At 49.0% G+C, this 23,569-nt stretch overlaps 1 protein-coding gene across 3 annotated transcripts in view; it reads right to left on the reverse strand.

The window, feature by feature from the left end:
* SCARF2 (scavenger receptor class F member 2) overlaps positions 1 to 23,569 on the reverse strand; it is a 101,127-nt gene that overhangs the window by 71,670 nt on the left and 5,888 nt on the right. For 2 of the 3 annotated variants that reach the window (XM_075898218.2, XM_075898217.2), the window contains exons 2-3: positions 5,130 to 5,188; positions 1,300 to 1,401 (exon numbers count right to left, since the gene is read on the reverse strand). In XM_075898218.2, coding sequence (XP_075754333.1) covers positions 1,300 to 1,401; positions 5,130 to 5,188 — 161 coding nt within the window. Of the gene's footprint in view, positions 1 to 1,299; positions 1,402 to 3,479; positions 3,715 to 5,129; positions 5,189 to 23,569 lie in introns of those variants that run through there. The other variant, XM_089775290.1, reaches the window with a different exon arrangement.

Consider the following 23,569-nt stretch of genomic DNA (forward strand, 5'->3'; position numbering starts at 1 on the left):
GACATCTCTCTCTTACTGCAGCATGTCAGGCTTTGCTCAGTCCTGAAGCAGGTAAATAAAATGAAGACCCCCCCTCCCAAGAGGCTGTGGGGGTCAACAATGTCACGTCATGTCTTCCTCTCATGTTTTATCTGGGGTACGCACAAGAAAAAAGAGAAGCTTGTTATTCCGCAGCCAGCTACAACATCTCAGTTTGCTTTCCCAGAAATCCCCTTTGTGGCTTGAAACTTTCCATTCCTGGTGCCAGCCTGAAGGAGATGGGGGGGAGGGAATTTGGGGGAAGGCCTCAGGCACTTCTGCCTCCGAGGAATATTTTGCTTCTGCTCTGTAGTTCACTTAGAGAATGCTGTCATTTCCAAACAGAGTTTTCATTCTGTATTCAGTGCCTCTCTGCTACTGAGATCAGGCCCAGGAAGAGAGGTGGGGATGGGGATTGGAAGGGAGGGGAGGGGAACAGTCATTGGAGGAGGTGAGCCTGCTATGCAAAGTGTCCAATAGACTGGTTTTGGAAAAAACACAGTTCTGAAGATTTGCAAAAACTGTTGTGAGCCTGCACCTTGGAAAGCAGCACTGCTGGAATGGGAGCAAGGATTCTGAAGGGTAAAGTTTTATCTAATAGCTACTTCTAGCCCTGCCACCGACAGATCCAGGGATGGGTTTGTAGGGATGATCACTTATGGGCACAGAATTTGCCTACCTGACTCCGTGGAGGCTCCAGCGTAATGCTTGTAACTCAGAGAAGCATGTAACTAAGCAGCTGGAGCAGTGTGACCATCACCCACACACCAGCATGGTCCTTGCAGAACCCACCCCAGGCTCCCAGAGTCTACAGAGACCTCTCTGCTCCACTCTCTCTTCTCTTTGAAGATGTAAGCCAGATAGGAAATGTTATCTTCTAGCCAAGGAGCAAGCCAATCAATTTGCAGCGGAGCCCCCCTAAAAGCACCCTGTAGCACCTCAGCCTGGAACCCCAGCAAAGGGGTCAGTGAGTATCTACTCCAAGTAAACTCCCTACTGCACTTTCGGAATCATAGCACAACATGCAAAAGGCCCAGCACCCCATTAAACACTCACATCTCTGGTGTGGTATGCAGCATGGTAAGTTAACCCTGTGCTCCCTGGATTCTTTTGCCAGAAACACTGCCAGAGCAGAGCTTTTGCACTCTGACTTTACTGCTTATGAACTAACCCAGGGTTAACGACCCAGAGCTAGGCAGGACTGTGTCACTGCTAGGGGGTGATGCCAGGACAGAGGAAAGAGCTGCTGCGCCACAACTCCAACAGATGCCTGATACTCACTGGTGTCACAGTTGGCCCCAAAGTATCCATGGCGACAGCGGCACTCACTGGGTCTCACGCACACCTCATTCTCCTTGCAGGTGAAATTCCCCTCACACACAGCTGCGGAGAGAAAGGAAGAGACATTGTCCAGGGGCAGGGTAAGGTAAGGTAAGGTAAGGCAAGGCCAGAGCTTAGCACTGCCTGCTAGCGAAGGGAAGGGAGGAAATCCTCCAGCATTTTGGGAAAACAGGCACTAGGCAGCACCATTGCTCTTCTTCCCAACAAGAGAGCTCCCTCAGGAAGTTACTGACATCCATGCAAATGCCTGGTGGAGTGGAGAGGGGAGGGGAGAGATCCTGAATGCCAGGATACAGCAGCAGAACAGCAATTAGTGCATCTTGGACTGCTGCCTTCTGGCCATCTAATCAGGTACTTTGGATAGAAGATGAAGGACACCGTGGAGGGAGAAGGCAAAAGTCCAGTCTGGTATGGTTCCAGTCAAACAGAAGGGGGCTGTTCCCCCTTAGCCTCTCCTTGCCACAGAGTCTGACAATGGCTAAACCCCACAGCAAGGGCTTGGCTGCCTGCAAGAAGGGGGTGCCATGGCTGTCTGCCATCTGGCAGGAGGTCTGTGGGATGGGGGTGCGGGGAAGGATATCAAGTTGTGAGGGAGGCCCTGCACTGGCTCTGGGTAAGCGGCATTGCTGCAAGAGCATAAGGGAGGAAGTCTCCTGCAAAACCTGGGATGGAACATGGCAGCTACAGGTAGAAAGGGCCAGTCCTGTTACAAACCTAAATGGCAAAAGGAGAATCAGCCAGCCGTCGTCTCAAGGCAGGCAGCCTGTGGCAGCCACAGCTAAGACAGCAGCTGGCAGCACAGGGAGAAGCCACTCAGACTCCTGGGGGCATTTGCAGGCCAAGGAGAGGAAGGATGCCTGATTCCCTTGTCACAGACATGAACCTCCAGGAGGCCTCACCTCTCATGGAGCTCCCATCACCGTGGCAACAGCACACCACCTGGACTCTGCTGGAGCATGGCCCAGGGGGCAGGGTGTGGGTCAGGCACCTCTCCTTTGCCACTTGGCCCCAGCAAAAACTGGAAGGGTCAGCAAAAGACTCTTCAGGACCAAACTGGAACCATATCCCTTGCTGGTGGCTGCTCCGTGCCTACGCTGACTCTGATCCTTCTGCTCTGGGGAGAACCTCCTCCTCCTCCTCCTCCTCCATCCTGACAGCCAGCAGCAACGTGTTGGCTGCCCTTCCACAAGGAGGTAGTGGCCCTGCTCGGGGCTAGGCCGAGGCTGAGGACAGCTCTGGCTGGAAGCAGCACAGGCAGCCTGTTCAGTGCTCTCCCAACCCTGCTTGATGCTGTGCTAGTTCCTGTTCTCCCACAGCGGCATGGCTGCAGCTCTCCCTCCCTTTCCCTGCCACAGCTCACCCATAGGGGTAGAACCTCACTGGTGCAGGAGCAGCTGAGCCACCCTCGCAGAACAGTGCAGCATGACACCAGGGAGCTCTCTAGTCTGTGTATGCCTCACTAGCCACCCCCACCCTTCTCCCGCACGGGCCGTGGTAACCTGCAGGCTGTGCATTGGGTTGAGTGCAGATGCAATGCAGGCGTTGCAGCCTGAACAGAGGGTAACAGCTCTTTAATGGGCTAGGCTGCCATGCACACATCAGCTCCTTCCACTGGCTCCCAGTCCACAGCCTGGGTCCCAATCTGTAAAGCTAGCAAGAGACCAGCTTCCAGCTACCTCAGCAACAGCATCTGCACCCACAATCAATAGCTATAAATAGTACAGTTCACAAGTCCCAGGCAAAGCCCAAGAGAGCTGTAGGGAGGCTGGGGGTGGAAATCATTCTGGAGGTCAGGTTGTTCTAGAACTGGGAAGCTCCAAAATGCTATGGTGATGGATACTATTGAAAGCCCTCAAAGATACAGCTGCATTATATACACCACACTGAAGGAGGTAGTGTGAGAACAGGCCTGGAGCTGAGGAAACCTGCATTGTCTTCCTGACTGACACTGAGCTGGTATGAGACTTCCAGATGGAGACAGTAAGAGGTTAATTAATCCCCCAATGCATGAAGCATTTAAAAAGCATCAAAAAAGGCACTAAATACATGCAAAGTATTATTATAATTATTATTAGTGTTAAATGCAAACTTTGAGGTATCGGCTTTTATGCAATCATTACCTCTGCATATGCAGGAGATGCAAAGGAGCTCACTCAGTTCTCCTGCAGGAACTGTAACCTCTGAATTCCCTGGAGTTGTATGACACATGCTCAGCCTGAACGGTGTGTTCGAATGAGGCTGTGCACAGAACACACATACGCAGGAAGCCTTTCCTCCAGCACTAACACGCAGCCGCTGAGCAGCGAGGAGCCATACCACACAACAGGAAGTCAGGGATACTGGGGCCAGCTGGAGCTGCGGGAAGTTATACAGGAATCCTAAAATAGCCTCCAAAACGTTTCACAGTCGCACTCTGGGAATGCAGGCTCCAAGAACACTCAATCCCCAACACACTCCTGCAGAACTGAACTCGGCAAAGCCCTCTATTATGAGATGCTAAAAGCCAAGCGTCAACCCTCAGGGGGAGTTTATCCTGGAGCTCAGAACCACTGACATAGGTGATTGTAACTGCACCTTCCGATGACTATGCCCTGGAGCAGTCCTGGCCACAGCTCTCTTTGCAGTAATGAAGAGCATGCTTTGGATTGCCCACTGTTATCCTGCCGTATCTAAAATGTGCCTTATGTTAACGATCTTGCCTTCCACAGTGGTCTTCGTAAGACCCCCAAACTCCAATCACTTGCTAATTCCACTAGCTGCAGACAGGGTCAGGCCAAACATCAAGCATTAGAGCTCTAGCTACATTCATTGAAGCTCTTCACCTGCCAGCCACATAGCCTTTCCTTCTCTCCGCCTCCTGACTCTATGCCCCCTCCTTCACTTCTCTTTTCCTTCCCCACCTCAGAGACGAGGCCTCTCTGGTTAGCTACGTCATCTTTCTGGGGGGCTGTGAAGTACACTCTGAAACCCTTTGATTTACTCCCATGACATTCTAAACATGGTGGATCCAGAGTCGGGGGAGGTGCCCGGGGCCAGAAAGGACTGTCTCCAAAGTACCCCTGACTACTTGCATTCAGAGTAAATGGTCTGCCCATTCTTCCTCCAAGACCCAAATGAAGAACCAAGTGTGTGACAAGGACCCTAAATGAGGAACACTTCAAAATGATTCATGCAGGAAAAACTGCTGTAGACTTCTTCCCCTGAGTGTACGTGGCTCTCTTGGCTCAGCTTCACAAGGCTTTGCTATGGATGTAAACAGCTGTCAGTAGTAACAGCAAAGAGACCTCCAAATCAGGGCAGAAGGGCAGGGACTAGGGAAAGCCAGACACTGCTTTTGGAACTGATGTCTGAACTTTGCTGTCTCACGGAGGCAGCTGGCATTGTAATGGGAAGGGACGTCAGCTGTGAATAGCTGTCTGAGGGGAACCCAGCACAGGACAGACTGACCTCCAGCCTGCCTGGTTGCAATGCCGCTTGGCCAACAGGAGTCAGGGTATATGCCTGCCGCCCTGGGTGCTCTCACTGCACTGCACTGCAGAAATCTGCTGTTTTCTGGTCCCAGTCTTGCCCCAGGGTTAGCGCTGACCACGGAAGGAAAGGCAGGGACCTCCCAAAGGAACCACCTGGACATGGAGTTCTGAGCCAGGCAGGTGCTGGGAGAGCTGCACTCAGATACAGTAGTGCTGGGAACGGCCTTCAGGGATGGGAGGAGAGGTGGCTCTGAGGAAGGAGAAAGAAGCAGTGTCTAAAGAAGGTTTGCTGGTGCTTACCTATCAAACACTCAACGCCTTGTTGCCTCCATCCTGGGCAGCACACAGACCCAGAGAAGCTGCACAAAGAAAAACACACAAGTCTGTTTACAATTCTCATGTGCCTCGGTCCCTCTGCCAAAGGCTTCCTCTTCTTCTGGAAAGAACTGGGTTCCACAGCTCTGAGCCACTCCACCCCAACGGCTTGGAATGAGCCAGAAAGTCCAGGGCTCCACTTTAAAACCCAGTAGGCAGGCAGACAAATGTCTCAAGTATCACTGGCTGCGAGTCCTGGCCCTCACAGGGGCTGGAGCAGTCCCTCCTGGGCTGTTCTGTTCCCCTCCCCTCCCCCACCTTGGAGAGTATTTTGGGGCAATTCTCCTCCTCCAGGACTGTCCAATGCAGGGTGCTGATGGCTACAATACAAACCAAACAAAAGAACACAGCCGCAGGGAGTCTCAGAGTCTGAGTCAACAGACTTTGGCTTGCCTTATGAGCTAAAAAGAGCAGCCTGTGCACATTTCTGCTTGAGTTGGGGTCTAGGCTCCAAGACCATTCCCTTCCCCGGGTTTCAGATCACAGGCTCTAGCCCAAGCAAGAACACACACATTGCTAATTTTAGCCCTAGAGTGCAAGCCTCGCAAGCCCAGGTCTACAAGGGACTGCAAGAGTCTTCAAACACCCTGTCAAGATGCAGGATTTGTTGGGTCAAAAACATCCAAGACAGCCAGCTGTCCAGGCTCCTCTTTAAAATCTCCAGGGAAGGAGCTTCCAACGTTGTCCCTTATGTCCCTTGACCTGGGCTCTGTGCTACTTCCTTGCAGTGTAGATGTAGCCTATAAAGCTGGTCAGAAGATTAGCAAGAGATGATGCTTTCAATAAGCGACCATCCCTCACACCTATGCTGCAGTCTCATCTGACCCAGCTGGTGCAATGGAATGGAACACACCACCATGTATCTGCTGGCAAAGGGCCCATCCAGACAAGTCTGAAGTGCTGCAAGGTTGGGGGCTCACAGCGACAGTGGGGCCACATTCTTCATTGGAAATCTTTATCACCCCACATTCCCATTTCAAAATGGATTTACAATACCGGTTTTGTTTCTTCAAAAATGTCCATTATGAAAAATAGTCAATGGAACCTTCAGAAGAAATGCCATCTGGTGCCTTTCCCAACAAAACCCAGAGTGAGTTCTCATTTTCCTGCCTGGCCCATTCCGATTGGCTAACTCAATCACATCCTTTCTAAACCAAAGCATCTAGTTTCCAGCATGCCTGCTTTTGAAAAAGAGATACATTTATTTCTACCAGAATTTCACAAAACCAAAATATTGGTGCTTTGTGGAACTAGGGTTGCCAAATAGTTTCACAAAAAATACCGAACATAGTGGGGGAAAAAATTGGTTGACGGGGGGAAAAGAAGTTGTTGAGGAAAAAAAAAAATGCACCAAAAAAAAAAAAAGTCACAACCCCTTTCAATTCCCACACACTCTTCCTGCCCCCACCAGACATGGCACGGGAAGAATGTCCCAAATGGCCTTCCGTTGGAGAAAAACAGAAAATACTGGACATTTTACATGTCCGGTATTTTCTGTGGGGTTTTTTACCAGACACATGCCGCAAATACTGGGCTATCCAGGTGTCCAATACCAGCACAGGGAGCCAAAATGTCTTCACCTCACCCAGATCCATACAATGCTCCTGTTCCTTGACCAGCTCTGGTCTGCCAGCGGGAAGGGGAAAGGGTCCCTCCTTTCTGTCTGTGAAGCGAGAGCTCTGGCTGCCATGGAGAGAGCCTCTCGGGTGGGTCTACATTTCAATAACACACCTGCAGCTGTCTCACACCAGTTGACTCAGGCTCAAAGGCTTGGGATGTGGAGCTAGAAATGTGCAGCATAGATCCTGAGGCTTAGGCTGCAACCCAGTCTCTGAGACCCCCCCCTCCCCCCGCCCTCAACCTTACAGGATCTCAGGGTACGGCTACACTACAGCGCTAGTTCGAACTAACTTAGTTCGAATTAGTTAATTCGAACTAAGCTAATTCGAACTAACGCGTCTAGAACTAAAAACTAGTTCGAATTAGCGTTTTGCTAATTCGAACTAGCAAGTCCACATTGAGTGGACTCTGAACAGGGCTTAAGGATGGCCGGAAGCAGTGCCGGCAGGGCATAAAAGGAGGACTTAGAGCATGGAGATGCTGTCTCAGGCTAGCCGAGGGCTGCGCTTAAAGGGTCCCGACCCCCACCCCGGACACACAGTTCTAAGGGGTGCCCCGCTTGCAAAGAAGTTCTGGCTTGGAGTGCCCGGAGTACCCACACTGGGCACATCACACCACTCGGCCATCAGCCCGGCTGCACTTGCCGCAGGCTGCCATCTGGAGAGAGGGGGCAATCGGGGGGCTGCAGGAGAGCTTCCACCCCCAGAAGCCCGCAGAGCCAGCCTAGTCCTCCCCATCGGGGGCTCGTACCCCATTCCTCCCTCACCTCCTTCCACTTACCCTTCCCTAGCCCCTCTTCTTGATGTACAAAATAAAGGACAATTGTGTTCAAAAATGGAATCTGTCTTTATTGAACAAAACTTGGGGAGACTGGGAAAAGGAGGTGGGAGAGGGGAAGAGAGAGGCTGGGAGAGGGAAGGGCAACTACAATGATCAGGGTTGGGAACAGGTCCCATATGAAGAGAGGCTAAAGGGACTGGGACTTTTCAGCTTAGAAAAGAGGAGACGGAGGGGGGACAGGATAGAGGTCTCTAAAAGCAAGGGTTGGGTGGAGAGGGTGCATTCAGAAAAGTTCTTCCTGAGTTCCCATAAAGAAGGACTAGAGGACACCAAAGGAAAGGAATGGGTAGCAGGCTTCAAACTAGTAAGAGAAAGTTGTTGTTCTTGACAAAGCAAATAGTTAACCTGCGGAACTCCTTGCTGCAGGAGGCTGTGAAGGCTACAACTAGAACAGAGTTGAAAGGGAAGTGAGATCAAGTCATGGAGGTTGGGTCCATGGAGTGGTATTAGCCAGGGGGTAGGAGTGGTGTCCCTGCCCAAAGTTTGTGGAAGGCTGGAGAGGGATGGCACGAGACAAATGGCTTGGTCACTGTCTTCGGTCCATCCCCTCCAGGGTCCCTAGGGTTGGCCGCTGTCGGCACACAGGCTACTGGGCTAGATGGACCTTTGGTCTGACCCAGGACGGCCATTGTAAGCTCAGGGCTCAGGGTCGGGGGTCTCAGTGGACCCCCTTGATTTTCATGCACACCTGCTCCTGGGTGGCCAGGCTGGCAGCTCTCCTGCCCTAGACGGCCACTTTCCTGTGCCTAGTGCGGAGATCGTGGACGAGGTCCACGATGTCCGCACTAGCCCAGGAAGGTGCCCGCCTCTTGCGGTCCAGGGCAAGCTCCCGGGAGCCGCCAGCCTGGTCCCGGCAAGAGGGGGTGGGCTGGGGGGCATTGGGTGGGTGGCTCTGTGCCGTGCCAGGTGCAGGGTCTGCTAGCTGGGTGCTGGCAGGCTTGCACCTGGCACGGGCACTGTAGCCAGCCCGTGCCCCTTTATGGGGTCCGGGGCCAGGAGGGGGGCATAGAGTTTCCCTGGTGTTGGCCAGAGTGGCCACCAGGGAAACCTGGGGAGGGCTAGCCTCCCACTAGTTCGAACTAAAGGGCTACACAGCCCTTAGTTCGAACTAGCTAGTTTGAACTAGGCGTTAGTCCTCGTAAAATGAGGTTTACCTAGTTCGAACTAAGCGCTCCGTTAGTTCGAATTAAGTTCGAACTAATGGAGCGCTAGTGTAGCGCCTAGGAAAGTTAGTTCGAACTAACGTCCGTTAGTTCGAACTAACTTTGTAGTGTAGACATACCCTCAGTGTTTGGGATCCAGCCTGGGCCCAAATGTCTTCACTGCAATTTTATAGCCCCACAGTCCAAACCCAAGTCTGCTGACCCATGCTATCTGTAGGTGTTATGGCTGTGTAGATCTGCCCTCTAAATCCCTACATCATAAGAGGGGACAGTCACTTTTGGGTAGAGCACGGCTACTCAACTTTGAAATCCTCAGAGCCACAATGATATTCACAGCACATGCTGAGGGCCACAACTTAAATGTGGTTGCATATCCATGCAAATATATATTCAAATATATGCAAATAGCTTCCTTCACACTGACGGGCATGAATACAAAGATTAAGGCAAGACTACACAACACGCAGGCCCCCTTTACTTCAGTTCTGCGGATATTAATAAAATGCAATATTTACCCAATTTCCACCCATATGACAGCACTTTTAATGAGCAATGACCGTCCAGGAATTTAACTACTAAAACACATATCGACAGAAGACCATTATATTGACTCGCTGTTGTGGAGTGGGTTCCTAGTGGAGGCCATGTTCAAAGGATCCCACCCGTAGGCCATGTGTGTTGAACCCCGTGTAAACCCAAACTGCACCATGGACTGTAAACAAATGGGCCATGTGCCACATGGTGGGTAGCCCTGGGTTAGACCATAAGATAGTGACCCAGACCTTCATTACCAAGATGACACTGAACTAAACTGAACTATTACAACCTGTGGCCCAAATGTCACTTGCAGCTTCCACTTCCTGTTACAGTAACTGCTCTGGGAGCACTGAACTCACTGCTTCAAGCCCATGTACAAGAGCACTTGGGAGCTGCAAACAGCTACAAGGGAGCAGCTGAGCCAGCCAGTTATTCTGTCTGGTCCCTAGTCTCCCAGTATGACCCTCCAACAATCTCCTGGTTCCTCCTTTGCCCAAACTTGACATCTAAGATGAAGAAGCTGAAAAGGGAGCTTCTGCAACAATCCAAGCTCAGCTTCCTTCAATCAGACCAGTTCAAAGCAGCTTGCTAGTACTAAACTGTAGGTTCCCCCTCTGAGACTCACAGGGAAGTGCTGGGCAGTTGCTCATGTGTTGCTCTCAGGCAAAGCTCTACCCTGCAGACCCTGTGTGAGATATCTCCTGTGACATATTTGGCAGCCTAGTCACAGCTTTCATTGTTTGTGCACGTGAGTTTGTGCCAAAGAGAGTCACTCAGAAACTGTCAATGATGGAGAATCTACCACAGTTCATGGTGAATGTTTCTCTTAAATATTTGTTCCCCATGTACATCGGCAGATATAGGGCAGGCGAGTGGGGCAGCTGCCCTGGACCCCACGTTTCAATAGGCCCCGCGCCAGCCCCGCTCGCCCTGCCGTATATCTGCCGCTGCTGCCCTTATCTGCTGGAGCCTCCTCTGCTGCTGCCCTTCACTGCGAGTCCACGAGCGGCTCCGTTAGCCAGTGGCGTGCACGGCAGCAGCTCATTGCCATGGAGGCGAAGGGCGACGCCTGGCCATGGCGCCCGGGTATCCCGCTCCTCCACCCTCCTGCCCCGCCCAGAGAGAGGCTGGGGGTGGCGCGATCTTTCCCCTACGGGGAGCGCAGACCCCTTTCCCACCATGCCCGGGGGCAGAGCAACCCGCCCGCCAGGAAGACCCCGTCTCCCCCGGCCAATCCCCACCTCCCCCCACTCGTGGGCGCAGCGCGACCCAGCTCCACAGACAGAGCTCCCCCCCCCCACACACACACACGTCCCTGGGAGCAGGGGGAGTAGCCAGCTGCCCCTGCCCAGCCAGGAGCTGTTTGAGAGGCTGAAATGGTCATTTTGGCCTGTCTGATGAGTCAGACACCCCTGCCTGCTGGTCCTCCCTATGGCCCATCTGTGCGCCATCCTCCACGTGGCCACACCCTGCCTACCCATCCCACACCTACCTGCTGCCTGCCTCCTAAACCCAGCACCCATATGCTGCTTTGCCCCATAAGTCCCAACACCCATATGCTGCCTGCCCCCCAAATCCCAACACCTAATGCTGCCTGGCCCCTCAACACCCAACAGCCACATGCTGCCTCCCCCCAACACCGCCTGCCCCCCCAAGTCCCAACACCCACATCCCCACAAGTCTCAACACCCACATGCCCCCTTCCCTCCCCAAGTCTCAACACCCACACTACACCTGGCCCCCACAAGTCCCAATGCTGCCTGGCTGCCGAACACCCAATGCTGCCTGGCAAATACCAGCCATGGGCAGCCAAAGAGAATCTACTGTGACCCAGGAGCGTTTTGTAGGTCTTTCGATTATATCCATTGAAAACGACCTGTGTAAAGAAATGGACTGTAGTGACATCATTGAAGAATGTGCTGCCAAAAGAGCTAGACAGATATAATAGACTTAAATACAAATGATAATTTTTAATTATTAATGCAGAATTGTGTTTAAGAATGAATTACAATATAATTAAAATAAAAATTATCCAACTACATTAAGTTTTTATCAAATTTACCCAATTCACATTTAATATGAAAATAGCTTTCAATGTGCGCATTTGACGCCTTTTTTCTATTTTTTCTCCAAAGGGGGGCCCCACGAAATTGTGCAGCCCTGGGTCCCGCAAAACTCTCATCCGTCCCTGTTCATGTAGGTACAGACGTAATCAAGTCGCCACTTACCCACCTCTTTGTTGAGCTAAATAGGTGGAACTTCTTGAGTCCCTATAAGGTAGGGTTTCTAATCTTTTACTAATTCTTGTGACTCTTCTCAAAACCCACTCCAGTTTTTCAACCATCTTAAACTCTGAACACCAGATCTGAGCACAGGATTCCAGCAGCGGTCACATCAATGCCAAATACAGAGGCGAAATGGCCTCTACACTCATATTAGAGATTTCCATGTTCATGCAGCCCAGCATTACTCTAGCCTTTTTGGTCACAGCATTACACTGGGTGCTTGTGTTCAGCTGGATATTCACCATAAGCCCTAAGTCTTTTCCAGAGTCACTGCTTCCCAGGATTGAGTCTCCCAACCTGTAAGTACACCTACATTCTTAGTTCCTAGATGTATGCAGTTACATTTAACCATATTAAAATGCATACTGTTTGCTTGCACCTAGATCACCAAGCAATACAGATCACACTGTATCAGTGAACTCTCCTCTTTATTTTTTAACCATTCCCCCAATTTTTATGCCATCTGCAAACTTTATCAGTAAATAGATTGTCTTCTTGGTCATTCATAAAAAGGGACCCCACTAGAAACATATCCATCCAATAATGATTCCCCATTTAGAGTTACATTTTAAGACCCGTCAAGCTCAATTTTAACCTGTTTAATATGTGCCATGCTTATTTTAGATCTTTCTGGATTTTTAATCAGAACGTCAAGTGATACCAAGTCAAATGTCAGAATTTCACATTGACACTCTTACCTTTATCAATCAGACTTGTAATCTCATTGAAAAAGATATCAAGATAGTTTGACAGGATCAATTTTCTATAAACCCATGTTGCCCTCCATGAAATTTTCACTAATTGAGTCCTGCAACAGCCAAGCCATTTTTTTTATCATGGGATCAACATCAGACCATCATGCCTTCAATACTCAGGTCCATTTATCCTTTTAAATAATGGCATATCATGAGCTTTCTTTTAGTCGTCTTTAACTTCCCTGGCACTTCAAGACTTAGTAAAAGTCAGCGTTAATGGTTGAGCTCCTCAGTGAGCTATTTTAGAACTCTTGGATGTAAGTTAATGGGGACCTACTTGGTCTTGGACCTACTGATCTGAGATTTCTTAAATTTAGGAGCTGCTGTTTAACGTCCTCCTGAAATATTTGTGGATTAGGAAAAGTGTTATCATATGGTATGATTACATCATCTGTTTTCACCCAAATACAGAACAGAAATATTTAATGGACATTTCTGCATTTTCTGTATTATTATTGATATTTTGCTATCTCTACCTAATAACAGACCTGTACCATCAGGATTCTTTTTGTTCCTAATATACTTTTAAAATGACTTCTTATTGTCCTTAACTCTGTTGGTCATAATTTCTTTTTGTATTCCCTTATCAATTTTCTACAAGCTTCTGATCTATATTCATTCCCTGTCAACTTCCCAAGAGAGAAAGCTGCCTTCAACATTCCCTTCCTTCCATCCATTTTTCTAAATACACATACACGTTCATATATACACACAGAGGTGAAAAAAAGCCGATGTGCTTTCAGTAAGAAAGAGCCAGCTGGGCACTCAGCTGCAGGAGTTAGGGTGCACTACTAGCTGGGCTCCCAGGGCTTCCTATTAAGCAGCAGCCAGGTAAGTTGAAGGGGCCATCTGGGGATGCACTTCCCTACTGGTCTGGAGCTGCCCCAACACCCCCCCCCCCCGGCACCATTTAGAGGAGGCAGAAGAGCCTCCACCCTCTGAGATTTATACAGAGATGCTGCTTGCTGCTCCCATTCCCACCTGGGAGCAAGAACAAAGCGCGTAGCAAGTGTTCATTCCTCCCTCTCCTGGCTGGGAAAGGAGGGGAGGGGGCAGAGAAGTGAGTGACCCACGTTATTAGCTCCCCTTTCACCCCCTGAGAATGATGAAAGGGAAGAGCAAGCAGCCTCCTGGTATGAGGGGAAGGGGCCTTGAGTTCCCCCTATCCTTCCTAAATAGCAACCTTGCCCCCCTGCATCCACACATATCCCAGCTCCCTGCCCTGAGCCCCTCCTCACACACCCCAACCTTGACTCCTGCACCCCCACGCCAGAAGCCTATGCCCTGAACACCCTACATTTAAATTTTGTACAGGTAAGATTTTAAATTTCTTACAGCTCACCACACTCCCTCACCCCCTGTGGTACAACAGTACCAGTAAGAAATTTAAGTTCCTTTCACATATACACACTTCACGTCCCCTCTCAACCAGGGTATTTTAACCAATATGAACCTCCTCAATTATGGCTCTTGGGTGGGGGGGGGGGGGAAAGAGATCCTCCATGCGCTGGATTCAGCCCTCCAAATGGGTTGATCCATCCCAGTAAGGCCTGAGGACAGGGGATTGCGCAAAGTCTCCTCTGCCGCCTGGGGCGCACAGTGCTTAGAGTGAATCACCAGCTGGCAGTTCAATCTAAGTGCCATAAGCCCCTTGCAGGGCGGGGGCAGGGAGCGAGAGACTTCACACACTCTCCCACCCCCAGGCCAATCAGGTTCCATGGGCAGGTTTACATGGAAGTGCTCTGGCCCGGCCTCTTCTGCCCAAGGCCCCGCCCCTCCCAGGGCAGCTCAGGGCCACTTCAAACATTTGTGAAGTAGCTCCCCTTTAAAATTATTGCCCTCTCCTGCTCATGGACATCTAATAAACTGATCTTAAACCATTCCCAGATATCATTCATGTTTTTCTGATTAAATTCCTCCTCCCAGTTGATCTGACTCATAATTGTTTTCAGATTTGTGAAATTGGTCCTTTTAAAGCACCATTAAAATTACTAGTCTGGGCTTTACTCTGTTTGCATGCTAAATATATGATCAAGTCATGATCACTTGTACCTAGGCTGCTATAAATTTTTAGTTCTGTGATCAGTTCCTTTTTATCCATCAAGCCAAGGGCTAACATAGAGTTCCCCCACATGGAATGCCAAACATTTTTTATGCACACCTGCATGCATCAAAGTGAAAGGCCAGAATCGTGCATGTCAAAGAGAAGCCTCCAAATACAGAACAGAAATATGTTACTGAGTTAGAGACAACTGGGAAGTGTCTGCATTCCCTCTCCCCTCCTTTGCCGTGGTTTGGAGGTGGGAAGAAGCACAGTCTTCAGTGGCATCAGGAGCCCATCTCAAGCTGGTTTGAAATTTTCTCTCAGAGGAAAGACTTTTAAATGCATTTTTTCTAAATTCGTCATGCACATTTCCTCAGTTTTTCTACAGAAACCCAACTCAAAATATTCCCAGTTTCCAAAATCTCAGCATTTTACCAGAAACTGAACATCTTAACAAAAACATCAATTTTCTTTTTTTTTTTTTCAGTTAAAAACATGTTGACAAGAACATGTCAAGTCAGTTCTAATTTGGTCTCTTTGAAATGCAGTAACTGAAGCACCAGGCTCCCTGTTCCCCCAAACACAATACACAAGTGCAGGGTCCTAAGTGAGCTCCCATAACCACTGCATTCCTCATGACAAGAGGAATTTCTCCAGCCCACACCAAAACCTCAGGATCAGCTGAAAGACCCATCTGGGCTGGATCTGTATGAAGCCTCATATAAGGCACAGGAAGGGAAAACTAAGCCAGCTGCAGCCTAGCATCTGTTCTCTACATCTCATCATTAACATTGCATGGACTTTGCTTATCAGATTGGACTCCTTGGTGCCAACATCTCTACAGCAGCAGCAGGAATCTGAAGTGACTTGTGTCAGCTTCCTACCTGCTCCAATTGCCAAAGCACCATGTGTAGCAGAAACAGAGGCAGGTGCTCAAGCCTTCAATGCTGCTGGAGGAGTTAAGTATAGGATGGGCAAGACAGTAACAGTAGATGAAATACGAACACTGCCAGACTGGATCTGACAGTGGCTCAGCTCTGACAGACGCCAGTACATGCTGCTCTAGAGGAAAGGGCAAGAAACCCCTAGTGGGTAATACTGAACTTTCTCCCTATCACTGTGAAACAGTGGTTAGTTCATGCTGATGAGGGTTTGTAACCCTATTTGTAGTCTGTCCAGCATCTCAGTGGATGCTTGCAGGAACAATGTTAATGTTAATCCACTTTGGATTCTTGCTCCGCTCCTGGCTTCAGCAGCATCGTGTGGTGGTGAGTTTCAATGGTCAATCATGAATAGCCAGTGTTAAATTTGATGCCTTTTGATTACACTGAACCTCCCTTTGTCTGGATTTTCATCATTTCATATGCCCCTAATATGTTCCCTCTTATTCATCTCCTAACTACACAGTCACAATCATTTATGTCACTCTCTTAAGGTCCTGATACTTATCACCACAGACTCTAAAAATGAACAGCAATAATTAAAGAATCAAATGGATTTCATGGAGTTTCAGTTCTTCTTCCTTTTCAGGATCAGTCCCTGCTTGGAGCAGGGTAGTTGCTTTTCACTCTCCTTTCATACAGAAGTTTTCCCCAGACTCTTATTATCATTATCACCCATTCCTGGGCATGTTCTGCAACAGTTCTAGTTCTAAAATACTTTTCTCCCCAATTCATTGTACATGAGCTCAGGCATCTGACTGGCTTTGTGAATCATAATGTGTTCCTGTGATTTTCTAAGCACCTAAAAGTTAGGCTCTGTGACGCTGAGCCTAAATACCTGTAAAACAACGAGCAGTCACCTGAGAGACTAACAAACATATATTTAGTAGCATGAGCTTTTTTTGGGCAAAACCCACTTCCTCAGATAAGATGATCTTGAGTGGAGGAAAAAAAATGGGATTCTCAGAAATAAGCAGGGAAAGGGAGAAAAATATTGTAGTCCTGGTGTTAATGAGGTGAATTGAGTGGGTTGGAAGTGTCCTATACTTAGCTTTCGATGTCAACAGGATGTCATTGCCTACAGCCCGCAACTTAAACCTTTTCAGCGCATCATTGACAATGTACAACAGGGCTACTCAAAACGCGGCCCAGCCCACTTGTTTGAGGCCCACAGGTGGGAGCTAAAACAAAAAAGTTGTCAATAATATAATGGTCTTCTGTTGATGTGTGTTTTAGTAGTTACATTCCTGGGCTGTCTTTGCTCAGTAAAAGTGCTGTCATAAGGGTGGAAATTGTGTAAATGTTGCATTTTATTAATATCGGCAGAACTGACTTAAATGAGGCCTGTATGTTGTGCAGTCTTGCCTTAATCTTTGTGTTCATGCCTGTCAGTGTGAAAGAAGCTATTTGCAAAGGCCCCCGGCGCGATTTGTTGAGAAGAAAAAAACCCCAAAACCATTGCAACACAAAAAAGCTCTGTTTCTTTAAGAGGGGATGGAGGAGTGCTGGCTATCAGAAAGAGACAGTGGGGGGGAGGGAGAGGGAAGAAAATGTGGTGCTTCAAAGTGGCAGCATCACATGGAGCCTGGGGCCAGACCCTGGGCTCCACGCAGCGCTGCCGCTTTGAAATTCTGCATGGAGCCAAGGCCAGCTGGGAGCCTGGGCTGCACGCAGCATTGTCGAAGCGGCAACACCATGTGGAGCCCAGGGTCAGCAACACCATGTGGAGCCCAGGGTCAGCTGATCCTGGGTGCCACGTGGTGCTGGTGCTTTGAAACGCCGCGTGGAGCCTGACGCCGGGCTCCCCACAGCATTTCAATGAGGCAGTACCGCACAGAGCCCAGATCAGCTGGGGACTCATTACCCCAGGCTCCATGCAGCACTGCCACTTTGAAACAGTGCAGGAGCACAGGGCCAGTGGAGGACTACTTGAGTCCCACACTAGCCCTGCATGCCCTGCAACGCTTTTGCCTTTGAAGTGTAACAACAGCCCTGGGGCTGTTGCTACTCTGCAAAGGCAGAAGCACCCTTATCGACTAATTGAATAGTCGATGCAAATTGTGTCGACTATTTGATTAGAAAAATAATTGTAATTTTACATCCCTAAGTCTTACAAGGAGGTCCCTGGACTTTGTGGGGCCTCAGATGGGATGCACATAAATCAATGGGTGAGGGGAGAAGAGCTTCTAGAGGGGCTGTAACCTTGTGCACTCAAGGTAGAAATGCACAAGGATCTCCCTCATGCCATAGAAGGGGCAAGTAGAGTAGAGGGTAGGTCTGGGTTCCTGCTCCCTCCCCCCAGCTCCCCATTTCAGTACTAGAAAGAGACTGGTTTTGGTACAAGGCTTTCTCTTACCACTGGGAGGGGCCACAAAGATTATGAAGTTTGTTTCCCCTCTTTTTCCCATGCTGGCCAATGATGAGAGTAGCTCAACAAACAGCAGGCTGGTGTCTGAACTGAGAGCTGCTGTGAGTGACTGAGATGAGTAATCCACCTGAAAGCACGGGATCCACCAAGGTTAAGGAGGCGCTTTGTTGTACTTGCCATACCGTGGTCATGCAGATGTTTTGTAATTCTACTTTTAATGATCATTTCAGCCTGTTTTCCTTGTCGTGAAGTAAGGCTAACTGATCTGGACAACTTGGCCCTCTTCTATTATAGGGGAGCAGACATAGCCCAACACAAGAGATTATTTCCTGCTGTGAGGGGAATGCAGGGCTCTCACGGGAGTGTGTGGCGAGGAAAAGGTGAAAAGCTTTCTACTAACTCAACTGCCAAACCATGGTGTATAGGGGACTCGATCTTACAGGATACCCCATTGTGATCAATCCAGTTTGCAATATTCCCAAGGACAGGATCCCTACCATGACCCCAGGCAGGCAACATCCCAGTCTGAGAAGAGGGTTATCCTGAGGATCAGACTAAATTTACTCTCTCTTTCCCACTTCTTCTTGTTATGCCCCCCTTTAATTTGTAAAACAGCACCTGCTCTGTGGTGCTTAACTTGCTACATGTAGTCACTCAGCTGTCTTCCTCCCATGGAGGATTTGAGGGTTAGGATTAATTTCCACTGCCTTCTCCCCTCCTGATTATTAGCTGCATTTTCTCAAAATTAATCTTATTTTGTAATAATGAAAATGGGACTCTAATGCCAGTAGAAAAATAGAACTTGTTCTTAAAACAGTAAAATCACCCACTTCAAATAAATGTTCCAGAAAATCCAGGTATGGGAGAAGGAGTTCTAATCATAAGGAGTAGACAAAGATTACATTTTGTATTTATGTTGTGTGCTGCTTCCAAGGATTTCATTAACCTAAAGCTATAATACAAACTACATACATTACCCACTGAAATACAGTCACCAGGAAGAAGGAAAGGAAGGGAGGAATATGGCTGTGCACATTGCAACACTAAAAAAGAGCATGCTCTGTATCACCACCTCACAGCCCTGACTTTCCCTGTCCAGTGGCCCCTCCCTGTCCAGCTATGGCTACTCCTGATGCTTCAAAGGAAAGAGATTAAAACAATATACATGTGGGAGGCAGATTCCCTTCCTGACCCCTACAGGGGACTGACTGAAGCCCTGAAACATGAGCTTTAAGATTACAAGACACACACTGGAAGTGAGCGCCAAGGCTGTTGAGCCCTGTTCCCCACCATCACAAGCAACCCCATGACGCCGAGGTGTGAGAAGCCACCAGGCCCTGCATTCCCATCCACAGGCAGGTGTGAGACTCAGCCAATAGCTAGAACTGAAGGTTTATTAGTTCACAGGGACACAGAGTAGAACAGACTTGTCAGCACAGGAACCAGAATCAGTCAGTACAATCCATCTTGGGGGGGGGGGGGGGGAGCCCACAGCCCTGTCCCCTATCTCTGTCCCCCAAGCAAGCAAAAGTCATTCACACACTCAGCAGCACATCTCCCCCTACAGTCAACCTCACTTCCTGCCTTTGTTCTGCTTCTGTGGCAAAAAGTGTTGCCTGGTCACACACCTCGCTCAGGCTCAGGTTATAGAAAGCATCAGCCTTTGTGTACACGGGGAAGGATGTCACTCGTAAATGCCCACCACCATCTCACTATCGGTGCAGTGCCCAGGGAAACTGAGGCCCACACACAGAGTTACTACAGGACAGCAGAACTCACTTGCAACATAACAAAGTGAAGAAAGCAAACACAGTTTCTCCACTTCATCAGGCCCATCCTACAACTCACTGATAAATCTGTGCAGCTGTCATCTTAAAACTAATTAAGTTGTCTCCCCACACAATTCCTCTTGGGGGCTGTTCCCAATCCTCACTGTTCGGGTGGTGAGAAACCTTCTTCTAATATCCAGCCTGGAATCTATTCATGGCCTGTTGATCCTCAGTTGTTCTTGTTCAAGTCTCCTGTCAAAAGTCCGCCATTCCCCTGAGCAGCCTCGTAATTCTTCTCTGCACCTGCTCCAGTTAGAAGCAACAGTTACTCACCTTCTGTAACTCTTGTTCTTCGAGATGCATTGCACATGTCAATTCCAGATTAGATGTGCATGCACTCAAGCATGAGCACCAGAAATTTTCCCCTCTGTAGTAACCGTCAAGTTCGTTGTAGCTCCCTCTGCTACCGTGTGCTCATGTACCAGTGTGAGCTGTCTGGCCAACCCAATATCCACGCACACCCCTCTTGCCAGCCAACTCCGACAGAGGGGAAGGAAAGTTGGTCATGGAATTGACACGCACAACACATCTGGTTGACCAGCAGTTACAGAAAGGTTAGTGAGCATTTTTTCTTCTCCAAGTGCTTACCTATATCCATTCCACGTTAAGGGTACGTCTAGACTACATGGCTCTGTCGACGGAGCCATGTAGATTTGTTTGTTCGGCAAAGGGAAATGAAGCTGCAATTTAAATCATTGCGGCTTCATTTAAATTTAAATGGCTGCCCTGCTCTGCCGATCAGCTGCTTGTTGGCAGATTGGGGCAGTCTGGACGCTCCCCCGTCGACATGAAAGCCCTTTATTGACCTCCCCGGTAAACCTCATCCTACGAGGCATAACGGGGAGGTCGATAAAGGGCTTTCAGGTCGGCGTGGGAGCGTCGCTTCATTTCCCTCTGCTGATCAGCCTAATCTACATGACTCCATCAACGGAGCCATGTAGTTAAGACACACCCTAAGTGACTACCAAGCAGTGCCATAGGTACTAGGATTAGAGTTCATGGACTTGGTGATTGCAGAAGCTCAGTGTCGTCTCTAGTTTGCTGGGTAATGATGTAGAGGGACAAAACCATTTATACCAATGTCCAAATCGATGCTCTGCAGAAATCATGGATTGGGACCTGGGTCAGGAAGGCCATTGAGGAAGATTGTGCTCTTGTAAAATGGGCTGTTACCTGGCTGCTTGTAATATGCGCGGATGCACGATGTGATCCAGGTTGAAATCTTCTAAGCTGAAATGGACTTCTTATCCTGTCCAGTAACCCCACAAAGAGCTGTGTGGATCTACAACAGTGGTCACCAACCAGTCGATCAGGATCTACTGGTAGATGTTGGAGCCTCTGACAGATGCTCCTGACTGGTTTGGCCAAGAGGCTATCAAATGCCAGCATTTCAGCTGCCCCTCCCCTCACTGCTGCTCATCTCCTGAATTTTGCCTTGGACCTGCCCCTCCCCATGAGGAGCCTTCTGCTTTCTGTGCAGGGCAGGGCAGGGGAGGAGGAGGAGGGTGCTGATGTCAAGGTGCCCAGTCTCCCACTCTGTATCCTTTCTCCACAGAGTAGAGCGGGGGCACAACAGGACTTGGGATGGAGTTTGTTGGCTGCTTTAGGGAGTAGGTCAGGGCCAGGGCAGGGGTGAGCCTGCCTTAGCCCCACTGCTCTACCACCCATGAGCCATCTGAAGAAAGCACAGCCCACATCCCAAACTCCTACCCCAATCATGAACCCCCTCCTGCACCCCAAAGCACCCCTGCATCCAAACACCATCCCAGAGCCTCACCTAGAACCCCCTCCTACATCTCAACTGCCTGCCCCAAGAGCAGCTCAGAGCCCTCTCACACTCCAGATCCCTTAATCCAAGACCAGAGCCTGCACCCCAAACTCTCTGCCCCAGCCTGATGAAAGTGAGTGAGGATGGGCAAGAAAGGGAGGAGGGAGTGAGCAGGGGCGGGGCCTCAGAGAAGGGGAGGGAAGGAGGCGGGGCAAGAGCATTTATACTGGAGGTAGATCTTAGATTGCACTTCAATTCAAAAAGTGATCTCATGCTTAAAAAGGTTGGAGACCACTGATCTATAACATGGTCTTGTCTGCTCAATATAGAAAGGCAGGGCATGTCGAATGTGACAGAATTCCCCCCCCCTCCCCCGGCTTTATGAAATGGACTTATAGTCACAAATATGCATAGCTCAGAGATACTTTGGACAAATTACCTCATGTAAACTATCAGTCTTCATGTCTTAATCCTCTGGGTCTGTATATCTTATTTTGGTATTCTGGTGTGTAAAGTTAAATATATGGATTATGGAATGCTTTATGGTTTTATATGTGCAAATGAAAGCCACCAAGGATATTACCCTCAATGTCTAGGTGACCTGTAAACAGCCTTCGTTGTTCTTTAAGTCTTAGCACTGGTTGGGCCTAAGAAGTCATGTGAGCCCCCGCCCACCCTGCCCCGCTACCAACTGGCAGGTTCTGACCAGCTGTGATTTTCCATGTAAAGATGAAATCAAAAAACAGAATTCCTACCCAAAATGGGAACCTATAAAACAATGGGAAGCAAGCAATTTCTGGGTCTTTGGCTGGCATGGCACACCCAAGAGGATGAACCAAAGACCCCAGGGAGAAGGATTTTACTTGGCCTTGAGGTTTAGCTGAAATAAGAACAGTTTTAGAGTAAGTTTGCACAGCAGTTTCAGTGGTAGAATTAGCTAAGCGTTTTCTGTTATTTCAAATTCATAATCTACTTTGCCCTGCCTGCTCTCACTTACAACCACTTAAATCCTACTTCTTGTACTTAATAAAATCACTTTTATTTACTATCCAGCCCAGTGTAAATAATTGGTACATGGGGGAGCAACCAATGTGTACATCCTTTCATTGTTAAAGGGGGCTTACCTAAATAATTCATTTGGGGCTCTGATCCCATTTGGGGAGTGGTTTCCAAGGAAGCTGGATCTAAAACTTCATTTTCCTTGGAGCTGAAGAGTTTCAGTGTCTGCACTGCTCCTCAGGAGCAGGAGGGGCAAGGTGGGGGGAGGATCTCAACTCTATGCCGTGGCTGGGGGAAACTAGCTGAGCTGGCCCAGCAGGACAGGGTGGTCAGAAGCCCCAAAGAGCAAGAAGGCAAGTGTCAGTGGCTTTGGCAGCACTTTGGCTCGCATGTGGCTTTGGGAAGAAAATCAACAGAAAAATAGCCTGATTACTGTGAAACTGTGATCTCACCTTGGCAGAACATGGGGTGAGGGCAACGCTGTACCTCAGTTTTAAAGAAGATTGGGTTCAGGGGTTCTAACGTAAGGGTCTGGATTTCTGAGACCCATCTCGCTGAAGTAACAGCCACCAAAAAAGTGTAAGAAAGGTAAGACAAGGTGTATGTTGCTAATGGCTCTAACAAGGAGCCTGTGAATTTTGCTAAGACCAGGTTAGGTTCCATGGGGCAATGGGATCCCATATCTATGGGTATAGTCTTTCTAGGCCCTTCATGAAATGAATGGATATGTAATGTGAGAAAAACAATCAATCATCCACCATGGTATGGAATGCCAAAACCAATGCCAGGTTCACTTTAAATGGTGGGATTGCCAAGCCTTTGTGGTCTGCAGCGCTAGCCAGGTGGGTGAGAGATATTGCTGGGAAGACCAAATGGAAAAAAGCTTCCACTTGGAGAGGTCTGTCGCTGTGGTAGAGGGCTTCCTGCTATATAGCAGCACCTGGCAGACTTGCTTTTAGCAAGCCAGCTCCTGAGGATTTAACCCTGGTGCTTCCAAGCTGTTAAAGTGCAGGGTGCTGAGATCTGGGTCGAGCATTTGACCATGGTTTGACTGTGGCTAAGTAGCAATTCAGCAGAAAAGGACCTGGGGATTACAGTGGACGAGAAGCTGGATAGAAGTCAACAGGGAGCCCTTGTAATCAAGAAGGCTAATGGCATATTAGGGTGCATTAGGAGGAGCATGGCCTGCAGAGCTAGGGAAGTGATTATTCCCTTT

This window comes from Pelodiscus sinensis, chromosome Z, assembly GCF_052426305.1.
Source record: "Pelodiscus sinensis isolate ZL-2025 chromosome Z, ASM5242630v1, whole genome shotgun sequence".
Taxonomy (NCBI): domain Eukaryota; kingdom Metazoa; phylum Chordata; order Testudines; family Trionychidae; genus Pelodiscus; species Pelodiscus sinensis.